The sequence below is a fragment of the Dryobates pubescens genome, chromosome 12, assembly GCF_014839835.1.
Source record: "Dryobates pubescens isolate bDryPub1 chromosome 12, bDryPub1.pri, whole genome shotgun sequence".
Taxonomy (NCBI): Eukaryota; Metazoa; Chordata; class Aves; order Piciformes; family Picidae; genus Dryobates; species Dryobates pubescens.
In genome coordinates, this window is record NC_071623.1 from 21,954,581 (window position 1) to 21,982,319 (window position 27,739).

The 27,739-nt window shown below is 37.6% G+C and overlaps 1 protein-coding gene across 4 annotated transcripts in view; it reads right to left on the reverse strand.

Moving 5' to 3' along the window:
• ITSN1 (intersectin 1) overlaps positions 1 to 27,739 on the reverse strand; it is a 129,320-nt gene that overhangs the window by 66,881 nt on the left and 34,700 nt on the right. For 3 of the 4 annotated variants that reach the window (XM_054165821.1, XM_054165820.1, XM_054165823.1), the window contains exons 4-14: positions 25,980 to 26,043; positions 17,998 to 18,158; positions 16,339 to 16,518; positions 15,627 to 15,720; positions 12,022 to 12,122; positions 11,341 to 11,404; positions 9,190 to 9,327; positions 8,209 to 8,324; positions 4,604 to 4,866; positions 3,762 to 3,911; positions 3,415 to 3,555 (exon numbers count right to left, since the gene is read on the reverse strand). In XM_054165821.1, the coding sequence (XP_054021796.1) occupies positions 3,415 to 3,555; positions 3,762 to 3,911; positions 4,604 to 4,866; positions 8,209 to 8,324; positions 9,190 to 9,327; positions 11,341 to 11,404; positions 12,022 to 12,122; positions 15,627 to 15,720; positions 16,339 to 16,518; positions 17,998 to 18,158; positions 25,980 to 26,043 (1,472 nt within the window). The remainder of the gene's footprint in view (positions 1 to 3,414; positions 3,556 to 3,761; positions 3,912 to 4,603; positions 4,867 to 8,208; positions 8,325 to 9,189; positions 9,328 to 11,340; positions 11,405 to 12,021; positions 12,123 to 15,626; positions 15,721 to 16,338; positions 16,519 to 17,997; positions 18,159 to 25,979; positions 26,044 to 27,739) is intronic. The other variant, XM_054165822.1, reaches the window with a different exon arrangement.

Genomic DNA, 27,739 nt, shown 5'->3' on the forward strand with positions numbered 1-27,739 from the left:
AAGTTGTAAAAAAACATATTCTAGAAGCATGAGGTGAAACAGCTTATTTTAGAAGAGCTGCCTGAGGGTCAGCATCTGATCTTTCAGACAAGGCATGTAATCTATTTCAGCAGTTGTCTTGAACTGCAGGATTTTGAGGAATCAACCATCCGACAATTTCAATTTGTCATGAAGGATTGCAAATAACGATCCTAAAAATAAATGTCACCTAATCACTTAATACCAGGGGGAGTCCAAGAAAAGGGAAGGTTTTCTCTCACAAGAACACAAGGTTGACTGTACTGACATGAATTCATAGTTATCCCACTTCACTCATGGCATTCAGCTCCCATCTTATAATTACACAATGACTGCACAGTACTGTAATCTCTTTATGTTCCAGAAAACAGAACATAGCAGAGTAAAGGACTTCATAAATTCACAAAGTATCAGAGAAAAACTATGTATTTGACTATCAGGAGTTAAATGTCCCTCACTGTTCAGCTGCACTGCCTATAGCATCAGCAGATCTTTTTCAGCCCTTCAAGGATATCAAGAAGGCCAGATATTCCTATCATGGGATTACTATTCTCTACCTATAACCAAATGAGAAACAGCAACATGTAATGCAGTATTTTCCACATCATCTGCCTGAAGAGGCTTAATCCTTCTCAACAACCACTGTTGCCATGTTCTTAAACTACATGCAAAATCCACACCTTCCCTTCTACCAGAGTTTCCCACCTGAATATGTGCATGTCCCATGCCACAGTTTGGGGTGAAAAATTTAAACATTATTATTAAATTAGCTTACTACACAGGCATCATGGGAATTAAGTTTCCAAATAGCACAATCCAAGAAAGTTGGCATCTAGTAGACTAAATTTATTGATGGATAAACCTTGAGAGATAAAGAGGAAAGGAAATCATCTTTCAAGACACAAGGATATCAAAACTGTAACATTCCAATTGAAGAACCATTTAGATAAGCCAAATAGCAGAACGGATGTCAAAATGAAACAAGATTTACAGAAAAATAATCATTCTTTAAGCACAAAAACTAAAACAGGACAGTATTTCAGGGTGGAAACTAATCCTATCTTCAGTTGTTCAGTTTTAAAGGTCAGGATACTGCTAAAGTCCAAACTACTCAATCTTAATACACATATTAGCTTGGAGGGCATTTACAAACAGTGTGCCACGGGATCAGGAATGTGAAGTTCTGTTTCCTGAAATCACAGACGATGATGTAATAAGCATCTACTCCAAAAGCATTCACAACATGCTTTTCCACATCTTTCAGTTGTACTGAAGAGATGAATTTCCACGCAACATGATATTTCCAAGAACTGAATAATGTCCCATATAGCAGTAGATGTCAAATGAAGCAATAAAAACCTGACAGTTCCTGTCAATCTAATGAGGGAAATTTCTCTTCTGAGCCTACATCCTGAGCAAGAGAGCACATAAGAAACTGAGATATTGCTCATTGGAGGGGAGTTGGACTAGATGACCTTTGAGGTCACTTCCAACCCAAACCATTCTACGATTCTATGACTTTCATTGCAGAATTGCTGTTACAGTCATCATGAACCAAGCATCTCAGAAAGTGAAAAGGCTACTATGCTACTGGATACATACCATCTAGTACCTATTACAGTGACCAGAGACAGTTAAAAATCACTACAAGCACAGCAGTGATTACAGAAAAAGAGCATAATGTCAACAATTGTGCAAAAGTCTCTTTTTGCCAGATGTTTCAATAAAATTCCAGAGTGGTGCAATCTGCAATCTGCTTTTCAGCCATCATGATTGGGTTGTAAGCAGCATAAACTAAATGTTAGGAAGGTGAAGAATCACTATGCTCTCCTTAACTTTTCCCTTCATGGTGATGTAGTTAAAACCAATGCATAAAAACTGTAGCTATGGAAAAAGCAGATCTACAATCAGCCAAGAATATGATTTAAAATGCAAACAATTGTTAACACGCCTACAGAGAATGCTGTCCCCAGTTTATTGAGCACTACTCAGTAACAATAAACTACCCAATCACATCTACTTGTAGATAAATTACCTTTCTCATTACTTGTTTCCTAATAGTGCTGTTTTCATGGTTTTTTGCTTCCCTCTGTACCTTCCATTTCTCATATGCAGCTTTGGAGGCTCATTCCAAGCTCTGGATAATAATTATACTTTCTCACAAATTTTTACAGTGTGTGTTATAATGGGACCACAACTCAACTTTATCATTCTGTCTACCAAGGCTGCCTGAACAGAAAGTACCAAGTTAACAGAGATGTGGTGCTAAGAGACATGGGTTAGCACCAGACTTGGTAGTTATGATAATGGTTGGACTCAACCTTAAAGGCCTTTTCCAAACAAAATAATTCTGTGTTTCTGTGAAATGAAAGTAGGATATGGATTCTATTTAATTTGTTGAAATAGTATTTATCCATCAAGGGCTATGTAGCTGCTCAACTTCTTCTACTTTAGACCATTTCTTTGGAAAGCTTTTGAAATAAAAGTTAGAAGCAGATTCAGGTGGTTGTTGCTTTTACGTGGAGATTGGCAATAGAAATCTAAGATCTTTCAATAGATGGGGGGGAGGGGGGGAGTAAAAAAAATACTCATACATAAAACAAAAACCTGAAGTTTCAACTTCTGGTTTTGTTCAGATGAATGTACTGGATTAATTACGCTTAGAAAGTTGAAATGGAACAGTAGGATTAGGTTTAAATACAGGCTTCAAACCTAAGCCCTCATAAGAGTCTCTGTAGTGGTAAAAAAGCACCAAGAACTCCTTTTCTGGCCAAGAATGAATGTCAAGCAATACAAAATATTTAATAAAGAGAAAAATCCCTATATCAAATACAACAACTCATCTACAAGCCTTTACATATTCCAGAGAATATCCTTTCACTAAAGCAGACATCTACTCAATTGCATTTTTAATTTGACAGAGAATCTTAGAGAAGTAGGAAAAAGGAATGTGAGGGTTAGACCAAGAATTTGTTCAACTCATAATTCAATTTTGAAAGTTTATTATTATTATTACTATCATCAACATGCCACTCCACTGAAGTAATTTCATTCTTTCAGCACACAAACAGCAATCACTACCAAAAAATATATATGCTATAAAATTTCATTCTCATCTCCCCAAACCCTTTAGCATCTTCAGCCAAACTATTTACCGCTCCACACAACAGGATTCAGTGAGGATGAAGTGATAATCACAGACACACCTTGAAGAGTGGAAAGCAATTCCTAGACACGTCAAAAGAAGATTCATTTAAAAGAATGACAAATTATCTACAGTTTCTTACACACAAGAAACAACACATCATGTATTGCAGCAAGTTTGCCTAGGTGATTGATGCAATTGAAGAGGTCAAAATGAAAGGCTAAGAACACAATTAGAGAATGTTTTCTCACCTGTAGTTGCTGTTGCAAATGGGTGATTTCTGCAATTCTCAGTTCTCTAGATTTATTTGTACTTTCAATTTCTTGTCTTTGGGTAGACAGTCGACATCTGATATCCTGAAGCTTTCCCTCCAACTGATTTTTTTTATCATTCTTTAGGGGGGGAAAAAAAAAAAAAAAAGAAGAAAGAAAAGAAAATATCTCTCCTTTTCCTTTTCACCAGAATGGTTTGTCAAGCAACTCAGGACCTAAAAAGTACTTTTATGCTGTATATAAAAGTTGAAATTATAGAAAATAGACACAGCTATATGACAGCCACTACTGTGCTTGTGTGTTTTATCTGCAATGAGATCACTTACTAGAGCTTCCAGCTCAAATTCTAAGGTCTTCTTCTTCGCCTTCAGAACAACTATGTCCTCTTGCTCTTTGTTTCTTTGATTTAGCAGTTCTTGCCGCCGATTACGCTCCCACTCAAGTTGCCGCTGTCTCTCAAGTTCCCGTTTTGCAGCCTGCAGCATTTAACAAATGCAAATAAAATACGAAAGATCTATTTTGAGTAACAATTCTAACTGATGTTCATATTCTAATGTGAAATTAAAACATTAATATAAGCGCAATTCTAAACACTCCACTAAATGTGTGCCTGTGAAATTGCTCAATTGTTTCAATGCTCACTTGAAAGCACTGAAGTGAGGCTTCACTGTACAGCAGATAGGTGACCAAACACTCTATTTAAATCAACTTTCCAAGATCCAAGCTTTCTGATTTAACAAGTTGTTTCATATTAAGATTTCAAGAGCTCTCCAGGATAAAATCAAATCTCTCTCCAGCCTCCAACATTAGATATTTTGCAGCTTTGCAAAGAATAGCCAAAGGCTACTGCACTGAATGCATCATGTGAGAAAAGAACAGTTTTTAAAGTTAGCTAGTACGTGGTTTATTTAGTAAGTTAACTCACCACAGGAAGATTATGAATATCAACAACGTCTGTAAGCTTTCCTTTGTTCATTCAAGCACCTCTTCACGTATAAAAATTATTTATTTACTTTTAAATTTTATTTTACTGTTTCAAAAACCCCAGAAATTTCATTAAGTTCATTCTTTAGATGACAGCCAAATAGTTAGTGTACACATTACATTTTGTTTGACTACAACACAGCTGCCAGTGACATAACCACCTTCCTTTTATCCAGTTGGTTACCTCTCTTCTTTCTATTTCTTTCCTCCTTTCCTCTTCTCTCTGCCGTTCCAATTCCCGTTGCTTTTCCAACTGTTTCTCTAGCTCCAGTTGTCTTTTACGCTCCTGCTCCTGCCGCTCACGTTCTTTCCTTTCCTGCTCTGCCCGTTCCAGCTGTGCTAGACGCTCTTGTTCTTTGCGCTGCTGTTCCAGGAGAGCCTGTCTCCGTTTTTCAAGTTCTAGATTGCCACGTTCAAAGTTCTCCCGTTTTTTGTCTTCAAATGTAACTTTAATATGTGGAAACATGGGGGAAAAGAGAATTAACACTGCTACTGATTTTTAAAAATAGTTTTAAAAAATCCATAGATGGTGAATCAAAGTGAAATCACCTTCCAATAGTACTAGATGGAGCTCTCAACTAGTTGTAATATATCAGGTAATTCTAGGTTTTATCATTAGCATTTATACCATAGATCCCCTAAACCCACATCCTAAGGAAACCAAGGTGTTGATTTCAGTTCCTGGTCCTCAGGCTTCTGGGTTTCTTCACAAAGCCCAAAAAGTGGGTATATAATTAGACAAACCAGCTAATCCTCTGTGAGGACAGGGGATCTGGAGCTCCTCTATGCATTTTATAATAGTAGCAGAACTAACACTTCAGTGACTACAATGTAAAGAATTCAGATGATTAAGTTATCAAAAAGCCATTATGCAGATGACCAGAATGTGCTTAAAGCTGATGTTCTTATAAGAATACTCACTACTGTCAGGGAAAGAAATGGCTTGCTTGAGCTCTTGAGCAGCTGAACTCAGGAAGACTGGAGTGCTGCAGATTTGAATCCTTACCACCACTTACTGTCCTAAAAGAATGATCTCAGTTCCAGCACAGCTTCCCTGACGTTATTCTGCAATGCCAGCAACTGAAGGCCCCTCCCTCGCAGTTGCTCCAAACTATTCTTTCCACTTCACATTCTGTGTCTTTTCATACCCTGTATGTCCCATTCCCATACCTCACACTCTATATTTCTCTCCTCATATGCCTAATATGTAATTTTTTTGTCAGGAAAATGAAGAGAAGAGATAGCACAGATTTACTTCAAAGTGTGCATGCACTAACTCTTTGATACATTGGCCTGATATCTGCTGAATCAGTTGAATTGTTGGGGGTTTTTTTCCTAAATTGGGCTCCCTTTCCTTTTGCAATCATCAATTTCCATAAAACTTGGAAAAATTTAAACACTTGGGTGTTTGTCAAGTTTGTTTAAAATTAACCATTAGGTTCAAAGACTATTAAGACACAGACTGATAGACTAAGAATGTGGTTACAACTCCCACGGATTTAGAAAAACAAGCAAAAAGAAACAAACAAACCAACCAACCAACTATGCCAAGAAAGTCAGTTAAAAGAAATAGGTAGAAGGGTAAAACACTTGAAAGCAACATGAACATTAAGATACCATGTTAAAGGCTCAGAAAACACACTCCACTAAGAAGAAACACCAGGTTCTAAGATGGCTGCCTGAGATGCTAGTGTGGACAATCCAAGTAAGTATCTATTAGATTGTGTTGCTGTCCTCAAGGGAAGGCTTCTAAAAGGTTACAAATACCAACAATAAGAGCTCTTTCAAATGTTTCAACGTAATAAAATCCCAGTGGCTAGCTAGATTTTTAGCAAATCCAATGAACAGGCTAGATGACCTTCACTATTAGAAGTGATCTCTACAATGAAAAAAAAAGTCTGTACATCAAGAACACTAATTCCCCTTTCACTGAGCCCACAAATGGTTTTAAAATAGAAATAAAACAAATAATTAAAAAAGAGAGTAACAGGTTGCCAAACCCAGACAATGCTAATCCACAGTTCAAATACAAAATTCACTACCTACTAGCTGTGCTGTGCAATCCACACTTTAATCAACGTCAACGCTCTAAGACTAGAAGATGACAAGTGCAATAGCAATCCTTAAGAAAAGACGGTATAATGATCCTGAAAACTACAGACAAGTCAACCTACTCCCACTCTGGGCAAATTAGCAAATGCTACAATAGACAGAGAGTTAGTATAGATGACTAAACAGAATACCATGCTAAGAACCAATGCAGTAAAGATCTGTCTCTCAAATCTAACAGGCCAAATTGAACCAATAAGCAAGCTGGAAAAGATTAGGTCTATAGAAGAACACTTGCATGATTTCAAAGCTTAAGAAACTAAGACAAGGCAGTAGCTGATCTTCCTGACACTATAAACAGCATAGCCCAAATTCCCTGATTTCAGAGGCACAAGACTTGGGCCTCAAAGAGCCAGTATAGAAGAGTCACATCACCTGTGACCAAACATTTCGTTGTGAGACCTCAGCAAAGGCTGCTTCAACAGTTCCTGACGTATCCCTTCACAGTCCTACAAGGCAGCAATTACTCAGCCTTCAGCAATTCATTATAAAATATAAACCAAAGACAGGACTGTAACTGAATTGCCCACATGCAGCTCCTCTGACCTAACCTGGTATGAAATGAGATAAAAGGAACTGAAAAACAACGGAAAGATTGGAATTGAGGGATGAAATAAATTACTGACTTTCACAATGAGAGAATTTTTTCAGTAGCCTCCTTCAAAGATCTCTACTAGCAATTGTGCTGTTCAATGTGTTACAGTGGTCTGGAAAAGACTGGAAAGCAATGAGACAGCTTGTGGAGATGATGACAGAGAGTCACACTATTAAAATATAAACCCAACTATGAAGACCTTTAGAAGAATCTCACCAAAGTTTGCAATCTGGCAGTGAAGAACCAGAGGAATTTCAAATGTTAATGTATAGAGAGTACTGTACGTGTAGAATAAAATTCATCCTAACTAAACACACAGAGTCATGAGCTCTGTGTGTTAGTTAGCAGACTTGTGGAAAGACATTGGTGTAACTCTGGAAAGTCTTCTAAGGCATGAACTTAGATGTAAACTGTGATCAAAGAGGCAATACAGTGTAGAAATCAAGTTTCAAAAATGAAAAATCATTTAGAACAAACCAGAAAAGCATTATTATGACATCTGTTATTTTCTGTTGTGTGACATTCTGGTCATCTTAGAATAAAATAGAGCAAAAGTAAACAAAGTAAAGGAAGAGTGAGGGGACGATCAAAAGTGCTAAGACACTCGTCTTCCCTAACCAAAGGCTTTCCACCCTTTTTTAATACCCTTATCTTCTCCTTTTTTTTTTTAAATACATTTGCCCAAAGGCAGAGCTGCTAATGCTTGTATAAAGAAACATACTGTTGCACAGACTGCAACAGAACAGGTCCCTGTATGTACACTGTGATCTTACAAAGAGTATATAAGCCAAACTACGCTCCACTTAAGCCAGAAGATAGAGGTAGTAAAAAGTTTTCATTGCAGTCCTATGACAGGACTGCAAAGCATTGCATCTGTTGAGCAGCCCAAACCTCTCCATGGTCAATAACAGAACAGATCATTCAAGAGTCAGGAATCAGATGCACCAAGCAATGTCTTAGTTATGATTCTGCAATGTTACAAACTGATTTGGAAATAAAACTTTTCTTAATAAAACCTTTATAACTCCACATCACATAACCTGCTGATAACACTAAACAACACATCTCTATTTTTGGTTGCTCACCTGGTAATTTCTTTTCCAGTTGCTGCTGTTCTTCTTCTAATGATGGTTCTTCTGGTAACCTTTGGTCTACAGATCCTGAACTTGTAGCAGATATGCCACTACCAGAGCGTACTCTTCTGTCAATAAAAGGGTAATTCCAAGTTGCTTTAGAGAACCTATGCTTGCTAAATATATAATTTAATAATTAAATCATAAATTAAATGTAATGATGTAATGTTTAATGATATTTAATGTTCCTTTAGTGTTACCCAGAGGATTTCACTCAGTCTTTGCCATTAAGATAACTGCTTTGTCCAGAGTCCCACACACTGGTGACCTCAGAAACCTAGCACCATGCAACCTTCAGACATGTACAATGCTACCCCAAGGATCTCTTACTTGCGACCAGCCTGAAGGTCAGAAAATGCCAACTTAAGCTATAGCAAAAGTTGGAAAGACAAAGGAAGACCTCTCTTTTGTAAAGCTAAGAACAAGAATTCACATGGAATAAACAAAAAATCCTAATCTCCAGGAGGATACTTAAAGAATATCAAGTTATGATTCTATGCAAGTATTTCTTTTCATTGTTGTTATTGCCTTCCCACCCATCCTTCATGAAAAAGTGAAATGAAGAAACAGAAGTAATGCCAAAAGACATCTGAATTTGCTACAGTGCAAATTCATAGCATATTTTGAATCCCAACGCATCCCATTTGCTCTACAGAAGTATAAGCTCAAACTGTTACACTTTAAATATATATGGCCAGACCAAGTAAGTTTTAGAAGGCATGCCAGCATAAAATGTTGGCCAAAACTGTATTCTTACAGGAAATTCTTGTTAATTCCAGCAACCAGTACTTGTAAGAAAACCAAAAAGCTAGACAAGCATTTCCTAACAAGAAAGCACTCTGGGTCATAGATGAAGTACTTTACACTCACAGGATGGCTTTCCCAAATAAAAGAAAACTTTAGGATTGAGATTCCAGACTTATAACCAGTTACCTAAATGAAGGTGGAATATACTCTGGAGGCAGTACAGGTGGCAGGGGCTGACCAGACATGGCTACGTCAATTAAGTGCATAGCCAGAATAAACTCTTCAGCTGTAAGTTTTCCATCTTGATCGATATCAGAAAGATTCCTTTTTAAAGGGAAGGCAAAAAATAAGTAAATTCTTAAATATTACAAAGCACTGTTGAAAAGCACAGTTTTCATGCATTCAGTTCTAAATTAAATTGTCACTTTTTTTCACACTACTTTGTTTCCCCAAAACAAAAAAAAACCCCAACCCCAAATGTTTCACTATTTCCCACATTCTCACATCCTGATAGGCATGGCTTCAGCTTACTGTAATGTACTCTTTGAGTGCTGCCTCTACCATAGGCTATATCAGCAACTTTAACCAGCAGAGTTTTCTTCAACACCTTGTGCATACCCACTACACAGAACCATTTAGAAAAGAATCAGCTCAGGTGTTTGGTCTGTTGTTTTGGTTTGGTCTCCTTCTTCCTCCTTTCCTGAAGGCTCTTATCACACATACCAGAGCATACATTTGCATTAAAACAAATTCCACTATTGTTCTAGTACTGACAGGTACAAAAACATTTTAGCATTATATTCCATGATTTTCAATATGTCTAACACATCTGAATAGCCTAAACCCAGTACTCCAACAGATGAACAAGATGTTTTTACTCGTGGTAAGGCAGTATTGGACAAAATTTCACAGCCTACACATCACCTTTTCTTCTCTAGCATGCTGCATTCTCATCATGCAGGAAAATCTCCCACACTACTATGAAAATCAAAGGTAAGCGACTGATACATTCTTTGGATGTCTCAAGGCACAGAACCTTGCTTGTGTGATTTAAATTTGGAAGACAATTACAGCCTCATATGAGGTATGCAAGTATTACTGAACTTCTCAGGCTGGGGCACAAGAACAAGCCAGTAAAATCAAAATCGAGCATGCAAACATGATCATGCAAACACGATCAGCTATCCTATCGGTTTGGGTTGGTAACTTCATTAAGGAAATACCAAAATAGCTGCTACAGAATAGCTCAACAAGCTGCGTACTAATTCTTCACTTTGTGTGTCTATGAGTCAGAGAATCCAATCTCAATGGACTGAAAAATCTTGTCCCAAAGAACAGCAACAGTGGTTCCACTGCCAAAGAGTAAGTATCAAGGAAGGGAGCAATACTTAGGACAATAAAAGCTGTAAAATCAATTCTTGATAGTAATAGACTCAGCATTTTTGAATGTCAGAGATTAAGAGTTATGCTTAGAACTCCTGGAGTATGCTGATGTCATTTCCCTGCCCACACAACCTACTTAAAATACTAGCAACAAGCAGAATATTTTTTGGTTCGTCATCTGCTGGATGACTGGGTTGATTTTTTCCCCCCATATTGTAGCTTTCTTAGGGAATGGAGAAGGCATGAGTGCTTTTTCATGTATAATGAAAAATCAGTGCTTTGCAATGAACTGAAGCACCACCTTAGAGCAACAAGACAGAAGTCAGAACTCACAATAGAACACTCACAACAACACAGAAGTGCATGCAGAAAGATGAGTTATTGAGTGGAAAATGGTCTTCAAACAAAGACTTGTAAAGTATACAATTTAATTAGAAATAAATGTCCATGTGACAATAAGAGTATAATAAACTTTGGCTAACAAGAAGTTGAAGGAAAAAAGAAGCTGAGATGAATGCTTTTTAAATCAATTATTTTAAATTCATGTTAACTCTAGCCTCCTGGAAATAAACCCTTAGAAACTGACATAAAAGGCAGGTAAGCCCCAAAGAATGTATGGGTTTGGATTGAACTTGCTTTTGTACTAACTGTGCAAACATATAACTTTCACTGGTGCTGAATCACATATGGCTACAAACCTGGTCTGCCCAAGAACCCTGTAATTGAAACCCAACTTAAAACACTTTTGTGTGAATTGTGTAAAAGATGCTCATTTCTACTTTTGTGAAGTTCATATTCATATAAGCACAGCACTGCAGGTTTTCTTTTATAAATTTATACATTTAAAAGAGCAATATGGAAGGAGATTGGAAAAGCAGAACAAATGCACAGTATGCAGTATAGAGTTTTAAGTACAGTTTCCAGTATGATGAAAATTGATAGATTTATTTTTACCATATTGAAGCCAGCTGAGCCTGGGGCAAACTTGACTGCATAAGAATAGTTCTTGCTTGTGGGCCTAACAAAGTGAAACAAAGATTAACAAACAAATAAGCAGCTTTCCTTTGCTTGCATTACCTGGTAGCTACTACACAAGCAGATCTTAGTTCTGAATAGGTAACACTGAAGAGATAGTATCAGCATGAACTAGGTTCCCCCACAAAGGAAAATACTCAAAATACTTAACCCTTCCCTTTTGTACAACAATCACTTGGGGGGGTGGGGGAGAAAAAAAAAAGCTATGAAAGACAAGGAGATGCTCCCAGAAACAGTAAAACTAAGCCAGTGCACCATTCTAGTTTCTTTCTGAAACAATAGGCACCTTCATTAGTGGAAGAACTAAACACTGGAAATGGCTGCACAAGTTTTCACATAACCCACTGTACTCTTGCCAAGACTCATTTCCCAGGGCCAATCTGCTTTGCAGAAAATAAAGAGAAGGTGATAAAATGATCCCAGCTATCACGAATACTCGTTTCTAAACAAAATCATTAAGCAGTTGGGAGATTCAAACAGAAAAATATTGTCAGTGGCAACAGAGATGAGAGTATCTTACTATCTCAATAGAATTCTAAATTAAATTATAATTGGTCTTTTACAGCTCTAAAAAGGAGACAAGAAAAACTGTTTCAATACCTGTTAAGTGTCCACTCATTGTTTTATCATGGCTATTGAACAGCTGTCTGTACTTTAGTCGTGATGACTGAGGTACAGCCCACTCTGCCACAGGAGGCACACTAGAATTAGAAAAAGGATAAGGAGAGAGGGAAATTAATTTTATTCACATGAAGCTAACAAATATGATAGGGTGAAGTGCTGTACAGAGATCAGTTTTATACGCCTGAAATGGTTGTTTTCACAAATACGCCCTTCTATTACTGAAACCACGACAGGTTTGACTTCTTGTTTGAAAACATTTTATCGTAATTCAGTATCTTCGCAGATGTCTTTTTGGTAAAGCTGAATGACAGGCTTGAGGTTTGCTTTTTTCCCTTTACTAGCAGGGCATTAAGTAACCTAAATGGTTTAGAGAAGCTAAAAGCTTTTACCTAAATATAACAGGAAATGCCTTACCAGTCAGTGGAAGTAGTATCCCATATTACCCTGTCTTTAACTGGTCATCTTAGCCAAATAATCATAAGCTGATTAAGGAAAACAAATGTAAAATATGCTGAAAAAAGAGTGAAGAAGCTACACTTGAAAGCAGTCAACATTTCTCATAATGGGACTCAACTGACAAATGTAATATTTGCAGTTCAAATTTATTCACAAAATAGGCTGAGTGCTGTTATTTGTAGCTATAATTTCCCATGCTGGAATGCTGACAAGTCTTCCTACTGAAAAACCATGAGCACAGTTTCTCTGTCTTCAGGCACATTCAAGGTTTGTCCTTTTTGGTTAAAGTTGGGGGAGATGGAAATGAAGCCAGATTAAACAAGCGTTTGTAACGCCATAAAGCAAAACTTTAAAATCCCTTTTGCCAGGTCCACTGGGCAGATAGCATAGTAAGATCTTTCAAAGCTGAGATGAGAAGGATTATACAAATACACTAACTGACCCCACATCCTAGTCTCACATCAAAAGGTGCAAAATCAGCTAATACTTCTATTTTGTATTTGTTAACTATTGTGTTTCACTAATACCCTGTAGCTGGTTCTTAATAAAATAATACAAATGGGAATTAAATCTTCTTTTATCCATGTGATAGCTTTGCTAGATCTGAATTTCCACACACTAAACTTACTTTTGTCTTACATATATACGTGCCTTGATCTGTGAAGTAAGGTTACCATATAGTAAGCAATGAAGCTCTCCTTCATGGACACTCGAACGGTAGCTTGGGAGCAAAAAACGCTGGAGTACAAATTAGTTAATGTGTATGCCAAACACCATGCATGCCAAGAGTTCACTACCGGGGACTTGGCAGACACTGATAAAAGCACTGCAAACAGAATTTTGAATTTCACCCTTCTCAAAGTAAAAAATAATTTTCAGGTAGAAAAATAAACTAAACCAAAACTTCAGCTTTACATTTCAGCTTAATAGACTTGGCTCTTCTTCCTCTCTTTCCATGAACTCTGCAACTCAATAACCTTGCTATCTGTTTTCTCCAAAATAAAATCTGAAAGACACAGGGAAGTCCATCACTCAGCAACAGAAGCAGTCTGTAGAGGAATACCCCTTTCATTGCTGGCAGATGTTTCAGAGTTACTGAAGTAACAGTAATTGAGCTAAGGAAGCTCTAATCCAAGCCCAAAAAGACTCACAGAACATGCAATGTCACCTCAGAAAAGAAATCATCTTACCTGAGGTTCAGGCTTTTGTTGGTAACAAAAGTGACCAGCGAGATTCAGATATAGTTAACTCCAAACCTATGACAGCCCTCTTGTGAAAGATCTAGAAGCCATTTCAGCTGAAGTTTCCTGAACTTCATTCATTGTAAATACTCTGTGTTGTTACAGACAAAGCAGACAACTTCCTGTACCTCTGGATACCTGAGCATCATTACTATGTTCCTGGCAGCAGTAGATTTGAAAAAGAATTGTTTGTTTTGAAAGATTTTTAATCTTACTTGCAAAAAATCAGTAGTGTTAGTTGTCTAATACAAGGGCACAAGAAAACCTTGCAGAAGAAAAATAAAATAAAGTACATAATTGAAGTCCCAAATATTTTTTTCCCTTGCAAAAAAAAATACCTAATACAGACCTGTGTGAAAGCTTGATTTATAAAGACTTCGGGAAATTACTATCCCCCTTCCTCTAAGGAAGGGTTTGTGGGTTTTTTTGTTCATTAGAAACATTTCTTCAGACCATATTAAAATACAGTACTGTTGTAGGGTGCTCCAAACCTCCCTCCCCCCAACTCCATCTGCGGAGGTTTGAATGGGGGAAGACAAAGCCGCGAAATTCCTTTCCCCTCCCCCTGGGGCTTGAGCGGGGGAAAAGTAAAAAAGGTGTCTGTCTTTCTGCCAGTGGCTGAAGTCCCTCACATGGAATTCACTCCTGGGGAAAGCCTGTGCTGGGATCTGGAATTGTGATTGGCTGGGTTCTTTGCGCCCAGTATATCTTGGCACTGGACACATTGTCTAGTGAAATCTTAAATAGAGTGACCAGAAAGTGATCAGGGGCCCATTTTCGGACTGATTCTGGAACTCCTGTTGGACTCATTTCAGGGCTTGTTTTTAGATTTGTTTTGGCACTCGTTTTAGACTCATTTTGGGCTGGGACTCATCGCATCCGTGGTGAAATTGGAGAGATTAGCCTGCAGCACCCAGACCTGGCTTCTTCCCAGACCTGTCTACCCGGGGGGTCCTGCTCCCTGCCCTGTGCTTGAGCAACCCTGCCAGCCATAAAGTGTGGCTGTTGGCTGGAAACATGCCAGCAGTGTGGCTTCTCTCACGCTGCTGGGTCAGCGCTGCTCCACGAGATTTGCCTCGTAGGAGCTGTGTCTAAGGACACTTTAACTTTGGCGGGGCCCTTTTCCTTTGGATTTATGCCACATGATCCACAAATCGGATTATAAAGCTTGCAGTCCTGGAGGCTGCTGCCAAGGAGAAATCCAGGGGCCATCTCCAAATTCCAACTTCACCCTCATGAGTAACAACTGGCACTCTCAGCTTTTCCCTAGGGTCCTGGCTTGCCTCTGGTTTTGTAAGTGGGATAAAGCTATTTTGTGGCTTAGCCTTTTCCATTTTCTGAATTGTTTAAATTCTACTAAAGTTGTCCATAAGCATCCTTGAAGAATTCACAACCAAATAGAACCTGTAAATAAAATTTAATCAGTTTTGTCCATAATTTTGGGGTGAGGTTTTCAGGAAGATAAAGATAACTATATTTTAATAATTCCCACCTTGGTAATTTATTCCATATCAAAACAAATACTGCAATAGACTCTTTCCAAAAACTTTTGAGATGATTTTTCAGGCAGAGCTTGAAGAATATATAAGAAATAGTTGTTGGAGTACATTTGAAATAGGAGAACTACTAACTAATTTGCTTTTTAAAATCATCCTAGAGTTTGAAAATAGTGCAAACACATACTGTAATAGTGAATTATTACATTTCAAGGATTTGCTACTCATGGAGCACTCCTTGTAAAACCACAGCATCCTATGAAATTCTATCTCAGAAGGAATGGATTTCTGTAATTAAATATTAATTCAGAAAACAACTTTGAGAAAGAGGAGTTTTTCCAGTTCTGGGGGACCAGGTACACACACAAACTCTTCCATACCAACTTACCTTGCCACATCAAATGATTGTGCCTTTTGCAGCTTTGCATTCAGCTGTGATCCTGGACCAGACATAATAATGGAAGAACTCTTTGGCAATGTGGCTGTAATTAAGATTATAACACTAATTATTAGTATTACCATTTTTAACTGTAGAATTTCAATGACATACATTTAGTTCCTAACAAGTACAAGCATTATGGTTCTCTAGATGGTATCACTTTTAAAAACATTAAGATAACAGTATCTAACAAAATAGGTGAAAACATACAGGTACTTCTCTCATGTTTTTGTGCTTTTGCAGTGTTATACAAAACACCCTGATGAGAGCAAATTATGTTGTGATTAATGTTAGAAACTGCAAGTAGTCCAGTATTTTAAAGCGGTTCCAGCAAAGAGCAGTACTTCACTAGTAATAAATAGATAGGAGTGGACTGATTTCTAGGCAACAGCTTAGCAGCAAGCTAGATTTATTGCACTGCTGTTAGGGTTAATATTTTGCTGAACATGACTGACTCTTACAGAATGTTATATCCATGTTTCTTCTTTTAACTTTTATACAAGTTTGCTAACATTGGGCTAAACCAAAGTACAGTCCTTACACAAGGTCATTCTTTAAGTTAGAATGGCTAATTCCCTGTCTACTGTTCTTTGGATCCAAAGAAAATGGCAATATAATTTGTTAATAGCAAGAGAGTAAACAGTCTCAGTATGTAGCATACCAGAATGAGCAAAAGCAGGCAGAGGCTGTATAACAGCAGGAGCTCCATTAGCCAGCGGAGGTACTGCTGCTGCAGGAACAGAAGATACTAATGGTGGAGACATTCCTACTACTGGAATAGATGCCATTGGCACTGGGGCAACAGTTGTAAGAGATGGCATGCTGGCAATGCCCCCAATACCTATGGGCAAGAAAAGGAGATAATTTTTCTAATTTAGAGACTCCTATTATATAAATCTATTTAACTGCAGCCTGCAACCCAGCAGTAAATGCAGAGCAAATCAAATCAGTAAATCAAAGAGCAAATTGAAATGGAAACTTCCACATACCCCTTGAAAGAACTCTTACAGTCCACTGCACCATTAGCATAGCAGGGGAACATAAAACAATGCAGAGGGAACAACATATCACTTTATAATGCGTGTTTATAAGATCATACTGGATGCAACACTGACCAAAAAGTCCATTAGCATTTGCTGAAAAAAAGAATTGTTTGCCTTGAACTAAATGAAGAGCAGCACTGTCAACTTCCAGTGAGTAATGAACCCAAAGCCTACAGTTAGCCACAGCTGAAAAGAACAAGCTTCAGGATAACTGCTTGCAGCCTATTGTCAAGATGAAACAGTGCAAAGATAATAGGGTAAAGCACAGTAATGAGGTATTTTAGGTGTAAGCACAGTTGCATGGATAACAGGGAGGTTAAGGAGGTCTAGTCATGCCAGTGGGAAAAAGGAGGGTGTGTGCAAATGACTGAGATCAAGTCTACAGTGAATGAGAAAAAAAGAAAGAAAGAAAAAAAGACATTGATGGTTTTCTTGGAGGTCTGATTTTATTATGCCTTTTCTCACTTAAACCAGTATTTGCTCTCTTCAATTTTACTGATTTGTTAGTCAGAAATAAAACTGTAAACCTTGTGGAAGCAACAACTGATCAAACAACAAGGCTGCACACCATTTATCAAGTACACTATTCACTTAAGGACAGCAGGAATTCTCAGGCACCAATCAACTTGACTCACAGCAATAACAAATAGAAAGGCAAAGAATGTCTCAGTACAGAATACAGCAGAATGTGTGTCAAACATGAGGTTAGTTTAGTTATTTTCCTCTCATCATCTCATTCTCCCTACTCTTTTCTTTAAAACTGCAGCAACCTTGGCAGCACTTAACCACAAGAACTGAATCAGCAGCTGTTCTAGATAATTCCAGCACTGAACTGTTCATAAATTAAAATCAGAGGGGGTGCATTACTACCATGACCTGAAAAATGCCAAGAAAAACACAGCTAATCTTGACAAAGATGGAGATCTCTTTTTGATAACAGTTTAAATAAAAAGTCTGTCACTTCAGAATGCACTAGCCCTGCTGCTACCTGATCCATGTTTTTTCCTGCAAACAGTTTTGTCTGGAATATATAGGGTGCAGCATAAGATCTGAAGTTAACAGAATCGCAACTTGTGTTATTCAGTATGATTGGATGCTAAAAGCTTGTTGAGATTTTTTTTTTAGGGCATGTGCACCCATATGCAAGTATTGGTTTTAAATCTGTGTATACATGTACTTTTTCCTAGTAGTTTCTTCAAGAAACTGCAAAACAACAATCACATCCAACTTAAGATTGCTACAATACAAACTAAGAAGTAGGAAAACAAAAAGCTTACCAAATCCTGGTGCACTAGGCAGAGCAATAGGTGGCTGCTTCATGACAGGAGGCAGTGCAGATGGGAGCTGATAACCTTGTAGTTTTAATTTGATAAGTTTCATAGCTATTGAAAACTCCAGCTGATCCATCCTCCCATCATTGTTCATGTCAGCTAGAGCCCTACAAAATACAGGATTTTCATAGTCAGGTTCTTAAATTATGAACTTCAAGAACTGACTAAGAAGCATGTACACACAGGCATGCATGTTCAAGACTAATTAATTTCCACTCAAAACTATTATACCAGGCTAAAAAATAGTCATGAAACAAGACATGAGGGAGCTTTTAAACTGAGAGTTTCTTGATTTCATTCTTGGAGTGATTAATAAATATTTTTTTAATCTCTTTTCAGCTCTTAGAGAAGAAGGATTAGTGTAGTTCTACCAAAACTTTGCAACATCACACAAATAAAACTACAGTGCCTCCAACAGCACTGCAGGGAATCAAATTAATTAGTCTGCAAATCTGTAGGTTAGCTACACTTAAAACATTCTTTAAATCTGTGCACTTCACTAAAACCATTACATCTGCAGGTGTGCAAATGTGTTTTCAGTTAAACAATAGTACTCAAAACATTGAGCCTAGGCCTTGAATAGGTTTTCACGTAAAGCAGCCTGACTCAAACAGTGTGCTTTTTGTTTCTGCATTTGGTGGTTAGGGAAAACCACGCTCAGTAGGGAATAGGGTTGGGAGGTTGCGGGGAGAGAATCGGGAAGAAGAATGTTAATTCCTGCAATTGCAAACTGAAAAACACACTAAATGCACATTGTTACTGCCATTAGTTGCAAATTTTGTTTTAAACAAGATGGTCATTTCATTGTATTTATTTGAAGTATTAAGTACACACTTCAGTATTGAAATAATATACATTTCTAAGTTCATGTGTGCATTTACGTGTCATGGACATGACAACAAAACGGCCCTGGGCGATCTAGTTAAACTAAAGCTTCATTTCTGATCAAATTCCTGTCAAGGAAAGCTTTCATGCAAGTATGCAAAAAGTTACCAAAAAAAAGTACTGCAATAAATGGGCAGTTGTTCATAACTGATACTTAAGTAAGTAGACAGCCAGGCAAATGCAGCGGCAAAGCATTCATTAAATTAAAACTCTCGCAACTCCAACCACAAAAAAAGTAGCAAAACTCAAGGAACAGGCATCAGGGGCTGGCACAGGTCAGCCACACATCTTAAGAGCCTCCCCTGGTTTAGATCACCAGAAGCATTTCCTCAAAAATGATACACCCCCACGTTTCCCAGTACATAAAGACTTTCACAGTGGTACACTGTCACAGAATCATAGAATGCATTGGGCTGGAAGAGATCCTCAAAGAGTCATCTTGTCCAAATCCCTGCAGCAAGCATGAACATCTCCCACTAGATCAGGCTGCTCAAGGCTCTATCAGTTTTGACCCTCCAGGGCCGAGGAATAAGTGTCCTACCATAGAGATAAAGAGTCCTCCAACGGCTAGATAGGCCAGGGGGAGGCACAGGATATTGCAATTTTTGTTACTGCATCCCATAATGCATCCCATAATCCTGCAATCTCTATACAACCAGACATCACAGCCTTCTCCCTCCTCTCCTGGCAGGAACGATTTTTACCTCTCTGGTTTGTGAGGGAGTTTGCAGCCGCTGGGCAACCTAATCTCTTCCTGTGCAATTCGGCTGGGGGTGAGGTGGGTGTGTGTGTGGCGGGGTGCAGTTTGTCCTGCTCCTGGGCCTACTGAGGTCTAGTGTTGGGGGGAGGTTTTGGAAGGTTTTGGCCTAGCAGTGAGGCCCGGTTGTGCATAGCTGGGGAGCTAGGCTGAAACTGATTCTGTTTGTGTACACGTTCCCTTTTTCCCTGAATACTTTTTGTATTTCTGTATATATTTGTAAATAGTGTTTCCATTTAACCTCTGACTCTATGCAAGTGGTTTTGTTTTTTTCTCCTTTGGGGTAAAATACTTTCTGTCCTTTCACCCTGGGCAGCTTGTGGCTCAAATGAGGCCTCAACCACATCTCTGGTCAACAGGTTGCAGTATTTCACCACCCTCACTATTAAGAACTTCTTCCCTATGTCTAACCTAAACCTATCCTGCTTCAGTTTAAAACCACTGCCCCTCATCCTATCACTATAGGCCCCTCTAAACAGTCCCTCCCCAGCATTCCTTTAGGTTCCCTTCAGACACTGAAATTAATATAATTGATTTGGATTCAAGCTTCAGTCCTTACAGCTCAGTATGTGGTTCATTTGACAAATAATCAATCAAATAGATCCTGCTCTAGCAGTGAGACTTAATATATGACAATCCAGCCAGCAGAAGGAAGAGGCAAGGCTGTCATGGCAAATCTGGACAAAGAGAAGTGCAAATTTGGAAAGCATATCTCCTCTTCCTTACAGAACTCCAGTGCTCTATATTCTCAGCTTCTGATCACTCTTCCATGAAGAGCAAGGGACATATTGGTACCTCCTGCTGTTGTGGAAGGCTAAGTTAAAGTGGAAGATGCGATGTTTTTGTCTTCACACCAGTGAAGAGATGAGTGGGAGAACCCTAGCGTAGGAAAAGGAGTCTCTCTCATATCTATGTGTTAAGCAACAGCAAGGGTAGATTACAGTATCTGTTAATGAAAAATGTATATTACATAATCAGAGGTATAGTTACTTCTAGAAAATAGTTTAAAACACAAAGTAGACTTCACATATTTTGGTATCGAGGTTACCCATATTCTGTTAAAGTTTAACAAATTAAACAGTGGCTTTGTCTACACATAAAAATGCTAAAAGTTTATTAGCTTCCATCATATCTTTCTGTCCAGTGGGGTGTACATACCACAAACCACTAGGTGCAAACCCACAGACAGACTGTATGTATGCACTATACACGTTTTTCCTCCAGGGCAATAAATGGGTATAAACTTCCAAAAAACCATGTTTGCATCTCACTAGAACCGTCTTTAAATCACAAATGTTTGTATCAAGTTAAAATTCCTGTTAAAAAGCCCAAATTCATTCAGAAGGAATTAATAGTTTAATGATGATAATTAAAAATAGGCACTCTATTTTTCAACAGTAGCATGAAACAGTCTCACAACATGCTGCAGGAACACCTTTTACATTTTACAGTCAAAACAGTTCATACAACATCCACTAGCCACCACCTATAAAGAGTGAAACATTCAAGAAGCAAAAGGTATTTGGAATGCCAGAATTGCAGAAACTTAATGGCTACATGTATTTTCTGAAGTGCTTCCTTTTGTGGGTTTTACACAACAAAGTAAGTTGATGCACAGTGATTGAATACAGAGGGTGGGAAAGCCTCATTAGACAATTACAGGGTATTAAGAACAATGGAAACCAGGAGCAGATAATTAGCTTCATTTAATTGATGCTTACAAGCAGGCATGACATCTTTTTAAAGGCAACTAAGGAAAACGTTAAAAAATATTCAGCAAGGAAAATGTGTGGTGTTTTTAATGAAAATTTAATTCAACACTTGCTTAGCCATTCTTCTGTTGGATGCCCAGTGGAAATGAGTAGTAATAACAGGCTTAAGTAGCTAGCAAGCTGAGGATACGAACAGGAACAAAGCTAGAGAAACTGATCAGGATAAACCTATTCTAGCAGATTTTTGACTGCACTCCCAAGAAGCCAGTAGTCCTAAAGAAGACTCACTCCTCAACATAGCAAGAAGCCCATTCAGCTCCATAGTGACTAACTATAACCAACAGCTCAAATACATATTCACAATGTTCCTTATATCTTTGCATTTAAGTAATTAGATGAGTTGTCTTCATAATAGTCTTATTGGTTTAAACTAAATGGCTTTTACACCTGCAAACACTTTGATCTATAAAATTTAAGCCTTTCCATTACCAGAGCACAGATGGGGTCCCTCAATCTGTTATATGCATGGCCATGAAAATGCAGGAAGAATAAAAATCACATTGTCAATGACCTTGAATCTCCAGGATCTATTTACAGAATATACTGCTAGAATGCAGTAAGTTTTTGCATTCTAAATGAGAAAATATTAATTACCCAGTAATAAGAAACTTTGATATGAACCAGTCTCATTGCTTCAACTGAAACTCTAGTCACATAATCATTAGTAGATTTTAATTTAACATCTGACCTTCTGTTCAACCCATTTATTCTACAACAGCTTTATTTAAACTAACATCACAAATTTCAGTGAGAAAAAAAAAAAATTATGTGCACACTACCAAATTTATACACATTTTTACAGCAAGAATGGGACACATTTTCATTTCTAATTATTGAATTTAGTGTCACGTTGTCAGCTTACAGTGACGCTTTTAAATAAACAGCAACTTAAACGCAAGGGGTGGCTGACAGTAAATATTACCTAATACTACCTGATGCTGTTCTGCTTCTAATGCAATTTGGAAGAATGGGGAGTCCTTAAATTTGTTGCATTGAAGGTCTGGCCAGAACCAGCACAGAACAGCAAATGGATTCAGCACTGACTACATATTTATCATATTCTATAGAGCAGGCCTGTGTTTATAACAGGGTTTTTCTAATGAGTACATCTGCAGTGGGCAGATTTTGTCAGGTGCTGACAAAATCCTTCCCCTATAGATCTTTTCATCCTCCTTTCTCTTCTCTTTTCTGCAGAATACAATGACAACTTGATTGTTTTTGCATTTATGAGGCTCAGAAACTGAGCATGTACAGTTTTTTTCAGTCAGATATGCTTATGATTAACCTACAAAACATCTATCTCCATGAAACCAGCACAGTGTTAAAATAAAGCAAGCTCCTCGCAGTTCCAAAACTCTGGATTTATTTAGCTTTACTTTCCTATGTCAAACAATCCCATATTGCATTATAAAACTTGGTCATAATTAGAGGAGAAATTAGGTCTTGAGTATCAGTCACTTAATAAATGTATGTATAGTAAGGCTTACAACTCAGAGGATTGCCACCTATAATCTTTCACTCCTACACTTGGACATGAATTTAAGGAGGTTATGAGGAAAGCATATATCAGAAACAGGTAAATCAATCAATGGCTTTAATCTGTCCTGAAACAAAGTTACTCTAAATGCAAGAAAAACAGATGGTACTCATTTAGTACTCATTTAATTCCAGAGAGACAGGCTACACAGAAGATGCTTTTTGAGGCCACCATTTATAAGGGCATTAGAAGAAAGCCAGATTACTACCTACTTAAAACCAGTTACCTTCCAAGCCACTGCAGTCTCAATTCACAGCCTACTTATAGGCTTCTGAATAGACTACCAGCTTGTCAGACTCCTAAACTTGTAAATGGTAGAACAGTAAAGAAGTAATGACAGACCATAATAATTCCACTAATTTGTTCACTGAGGTCCCAGAGACTTTTCTTACATGAATGATGAGTAGAAAGGCCATAGGAATTCTCAGTACTAAAAGCCATGAAACTACTATTTTTAGGGAAGATGAATTCTGGAGAAGCTTTGATAAATAGCAGAAATTAAGTTACACTCCTTAGTGTCTCATCTTAGAAAACAATTACACCAACTGCAGAATATTCTCAAGCAGTTCCTGAGGCAGAAGACATTTAACGAGTACTTCAGCTAACCAGCTAGCTTTTCTTGAAGCTCCAGCAATTCAATTTTAATTAAAATATTAGACAGTGAAAAATACTTATACTGCTCTCTTATACAATAAAAATTCTCTCACTCATGTGATAATGTGCTTAGAAACTCATAGAGGGCTTCCTTTTCCCACAGAGAGCTCTGAAAGCACTATGGCAAATCACCCATTAGGCCAATCCCCACTGCAGCTCCTTTCCCACTTGTATTTTTTATACAAGAACTTCCATATCCAACAAAACTGATGAACCTTTCTATTAGCACAAGATTGTCTACGTACATGGTGTAAGTAATCCTTTATGAAACAAATGCTAGGCTCCTATCTTGCACTCAGATTAATACCATCAACTGTATTCAAAATCAGTAGGCTCATTAAGTGGAAAACACTTCCAAAACACAACATGCCCATCCGTATTTCTAGGACCAGAAAACTGAGAGTTTTACAGGTTGCTCTAACTCAGAATAACAACTTTCCTTCCTTAAAGACTGTTGTACCTCCTCTACTCCTCCTATATTAAACAGATTCTATCTTAAAAAAAAAAAAATTAAAAAATCCATCTATTCAAGAAAAAAAAAAAAAAGAACACTGATGGAAGATAAGTTTTACGCTTGTAATCTCTCTCAGAGATTCTGAGCTTATTACTAAGAACTCTTTCAACATTAACAGAGATTTAGACAGACAACATTAGAATATTGCTATTAGTCCACAAAGCAAGTGTGTCACTTTGAGATCTTACTCCTGGGACCTAAGGCAAACAACAATTCCCATTTTTCAATGCAGTCTTGAACATATTGTGACTTCCTTTGCAGGCTGCAAAGAACTTCTTGCCACCAAACAGTCTAACTTCTATTGTTTCTGTGAGACAGCAGTAATTTCTGGTAGGTTACAAACAAATGTTCAATGATAAATCAAAAGAGTTCAATCATTCAGGTTGTGGGAAATTAAAGGGGAGTTACTTTTTTTCTTTTTAAGGAGTCTTCACTACACAACTACTTTTCTGCTTTGTCAGTCTAACTCCAACTGGGAATATAAACAAGTGATCTAGAGTTTCACTTAAATATTTACTTCATTGAATTCATAGATGATCAAAGAAAGAAGAGAGACAGTGAGAAAGGGATGTCTGCATGATTCTGTTATGATTTATAAAGGCAGCATGAATAAGCTTTAGTTCAGCTTAATTTAAAAAAACAAAGTGCAAGTTCAAGATTTGTCTCTGTGACAACTACAGAACTAGTGGAATGATTCCCTCTCAAGAGGCTGCAAAGTTGAATTCAGAGAAGTAATTTTTAGTCGAGACTATTTACAACTGCTCAATTTTGTCAACATCTATTTAAAGCTGACGCTCACAGTACAGTTTCTGAGAAGGGATGCCTTGTTTAAGGCAAAAATGCTTTTTTATTTCATTCAGTGGCAAGAGACATTCCAATGGGACATGTGAATTTTCACCGAGTCTTTACCAAATGACTAAACCAGATTTGATACTTGTAAGATGAAGATAATTTGATAAGAAAATTAGTTATTTAAAAGTCTTGTAAACCCAGCTCCTTTTTTAGGCATGCATATTTCCAAAGCAATTTTTTCCCCTGTAAGAAAACAATTCTCTTCTTTCTCCAATCAGAGGAAGATCCTGCCTTTAAAAGTCCTTCCTACAACAGAAAGTTTTTAGAACTGCAATAAACTAAACTGTCTTTCAAACGGAGGCAAAGTGAACAGATTTGTCAAATTATCCATCCCTCTGCTGCTGTTTTCCAATCTAGAATGAAAAGTAGCACGTACCAAAATCAAAGTTTTAGCAGTAATATAATTAATGTGAATTATGAATAACTTAAGCAAGTTAATATGTCCAAGTCTGGCAGGGTCATATAATTTGGAGGAGAAACAATTGCAATTCTGCATGAATAAACTGGCAGATTGTAGAAATCTTTGTGATGTGTAACATACAGTAAGGGAGGTTTTGATCTTGCTAAACTCACCAAGAAACAGTGAACATTTCAAGCTGTATCTCCAATTACAATGGGAATAGTCTACACCAGTCTTAATTTTTTGTGAAAATTTTGCAGGTCTCACATAGGCCATCTCCCATTAGAAGATTTCTGAGACTAATTATTGTGCTTAGTGGTGTATTAGCAGAGTTTAAATAAAGCTGAAAGCATTTAGTAATTTGAAATGAGGGCTGCAAATTACCAACTTGAAAAATGCTATTTGCAGAAGGATGCCTGCTTGCAGTAACCAAACTAGTAACTTAAACACTGAGCTAAAACACACTACAAGCACACTGAACTAAATCAGTGACTTTAGGCCCCAAAACAGTAAATTTCACTATATGACATAACTGCAATTCTCTCCCACATACTCACCATATCTGTGCTAATACCGGTTGAGGTAACCCAGATTGAAAGAAAAAGTTTCTAGCTTGATCACCTATAAACAAATAGGACATCATTTCAGAAAATGCTAAAAATACCTGTAAGAATAAAGAGGAAACAAGTCAAAAATGTCTAACACTGACAAAACAGTAAAATCATAAATACTTAATGCCACACAGATAAGAGTATGAGAAGCTTATTTAGTCCCTTGCAAGCCTACTAGATAGTCCCAACAAACACATACTGATTAAATTTACAACTGTTGGGACCACATGAAGTCAGCTAGGCATAAACATTTAGGGCAATAAGAAACCTATGGTTTGCAGTTTCTCATCTATGTTAATCACAGAATCATTTGGTTGTAAAAAACCTTTAAGGTCATCAGGTCCCACCATTAACAGAACCAGGTCCACCACCAAACCATGGTACTAAGCACCAGATCTACACATCTTTTAAATACCTCCATGGATGGCAATTCAATCACTTTTCTGGGCAGACTATTCCAAGGTTTGACAACCCTTTTGGTGAAAAAAAATTTCCTAAAGTCCAATCTAAACCTCCCTTGGTGCAGTTTGAGGCCATTTCCTCTTGTGCTCTTGCTTGCTACTTGTGAGAAGAGACCTTATAAGGTCTCCCCTGAGCCTCCTTTTCTCCATGATAAACCACCCCAGTTCCTTCAGCTGCTCCTCATAAGACTCGTGCTCTAGAGCCTTCCCCAGCTTCACTGCCCTTCTTTGGACACACAGGAATGGCTCTCTTTGCAAAAACTGTATGCCTTGTGAGAAGAATTTTTTTTAATTCCAAGAAAGTATGTATCAGTATAAACTCTAACAAGATTTTTTGGAAGCACAATGCCAGTCAGCTAGCATAAACTAAAGTTGTCTTCACACTGATAAGCCACCATTAAAGTCTATTTCAATGTAAAAGTAAGGACAGAACAATCACAACTTGGAAATGTTGTGACTTGTACAGAAAAGTTGTAGACAGACTAAAAATAGCAATAAGTATCAAAAGAGATCAATGAAAACAGTAGTATTTTGTCCTGCATCTGTAATGTAACAGGAGCAGAAACAATCATATTTCATACTTGGAGGCATGTATGGCTGTGATGAGACTGCTAAGAATATGATTTTGATTTCACACACAAAATCCTTTTGATGGAACAGACAGCAAGAAAGGTAAAACACTTGTATACCTTTCTTTTCAACTGAGAATCAGAATTTAGATAGCACTAAAGAAAAAGAAATGCAACAAAACAAACTAAAACCAAAAGCAGGCATCAAATTGCTTCTAAAATCGAAGCAAATCAGTATTGTTCAATGAAAATTTAGTAGAATTGGTGCAATTCCTTTACTTGCAGCCTTGTTTCCCACAATTTTTGCTATTTGGATTTCTTCAAAGAGGTCATTCATGCTGATTTCACTAGTTTAAACAATCAGTTTCTGAAACAAATTTCAATTTATATACATCTTTATAGAAACAGACTTCCTAATGTACCAGTATGTAAACATGGTGTGTTGAACCCAGGCAGAAACTAAGAACCCAGTCAATTCATACTCAATTCCCTCCTCCCACTAGGATGGGGAAGAGAACAGGAACAGCAAAAGCAAGAAAACTCAGAAAACTTGCTGGTTGTGTTAAAGACATCTTAGTAAGTTAAAGATGGAATAAAGGCCCAGGCAATGCAAAGGTAATAATCACTCACCATCTCCTTCAAGCTCAGTCTCTAAGCAATGGCTACCTTGAAAGAC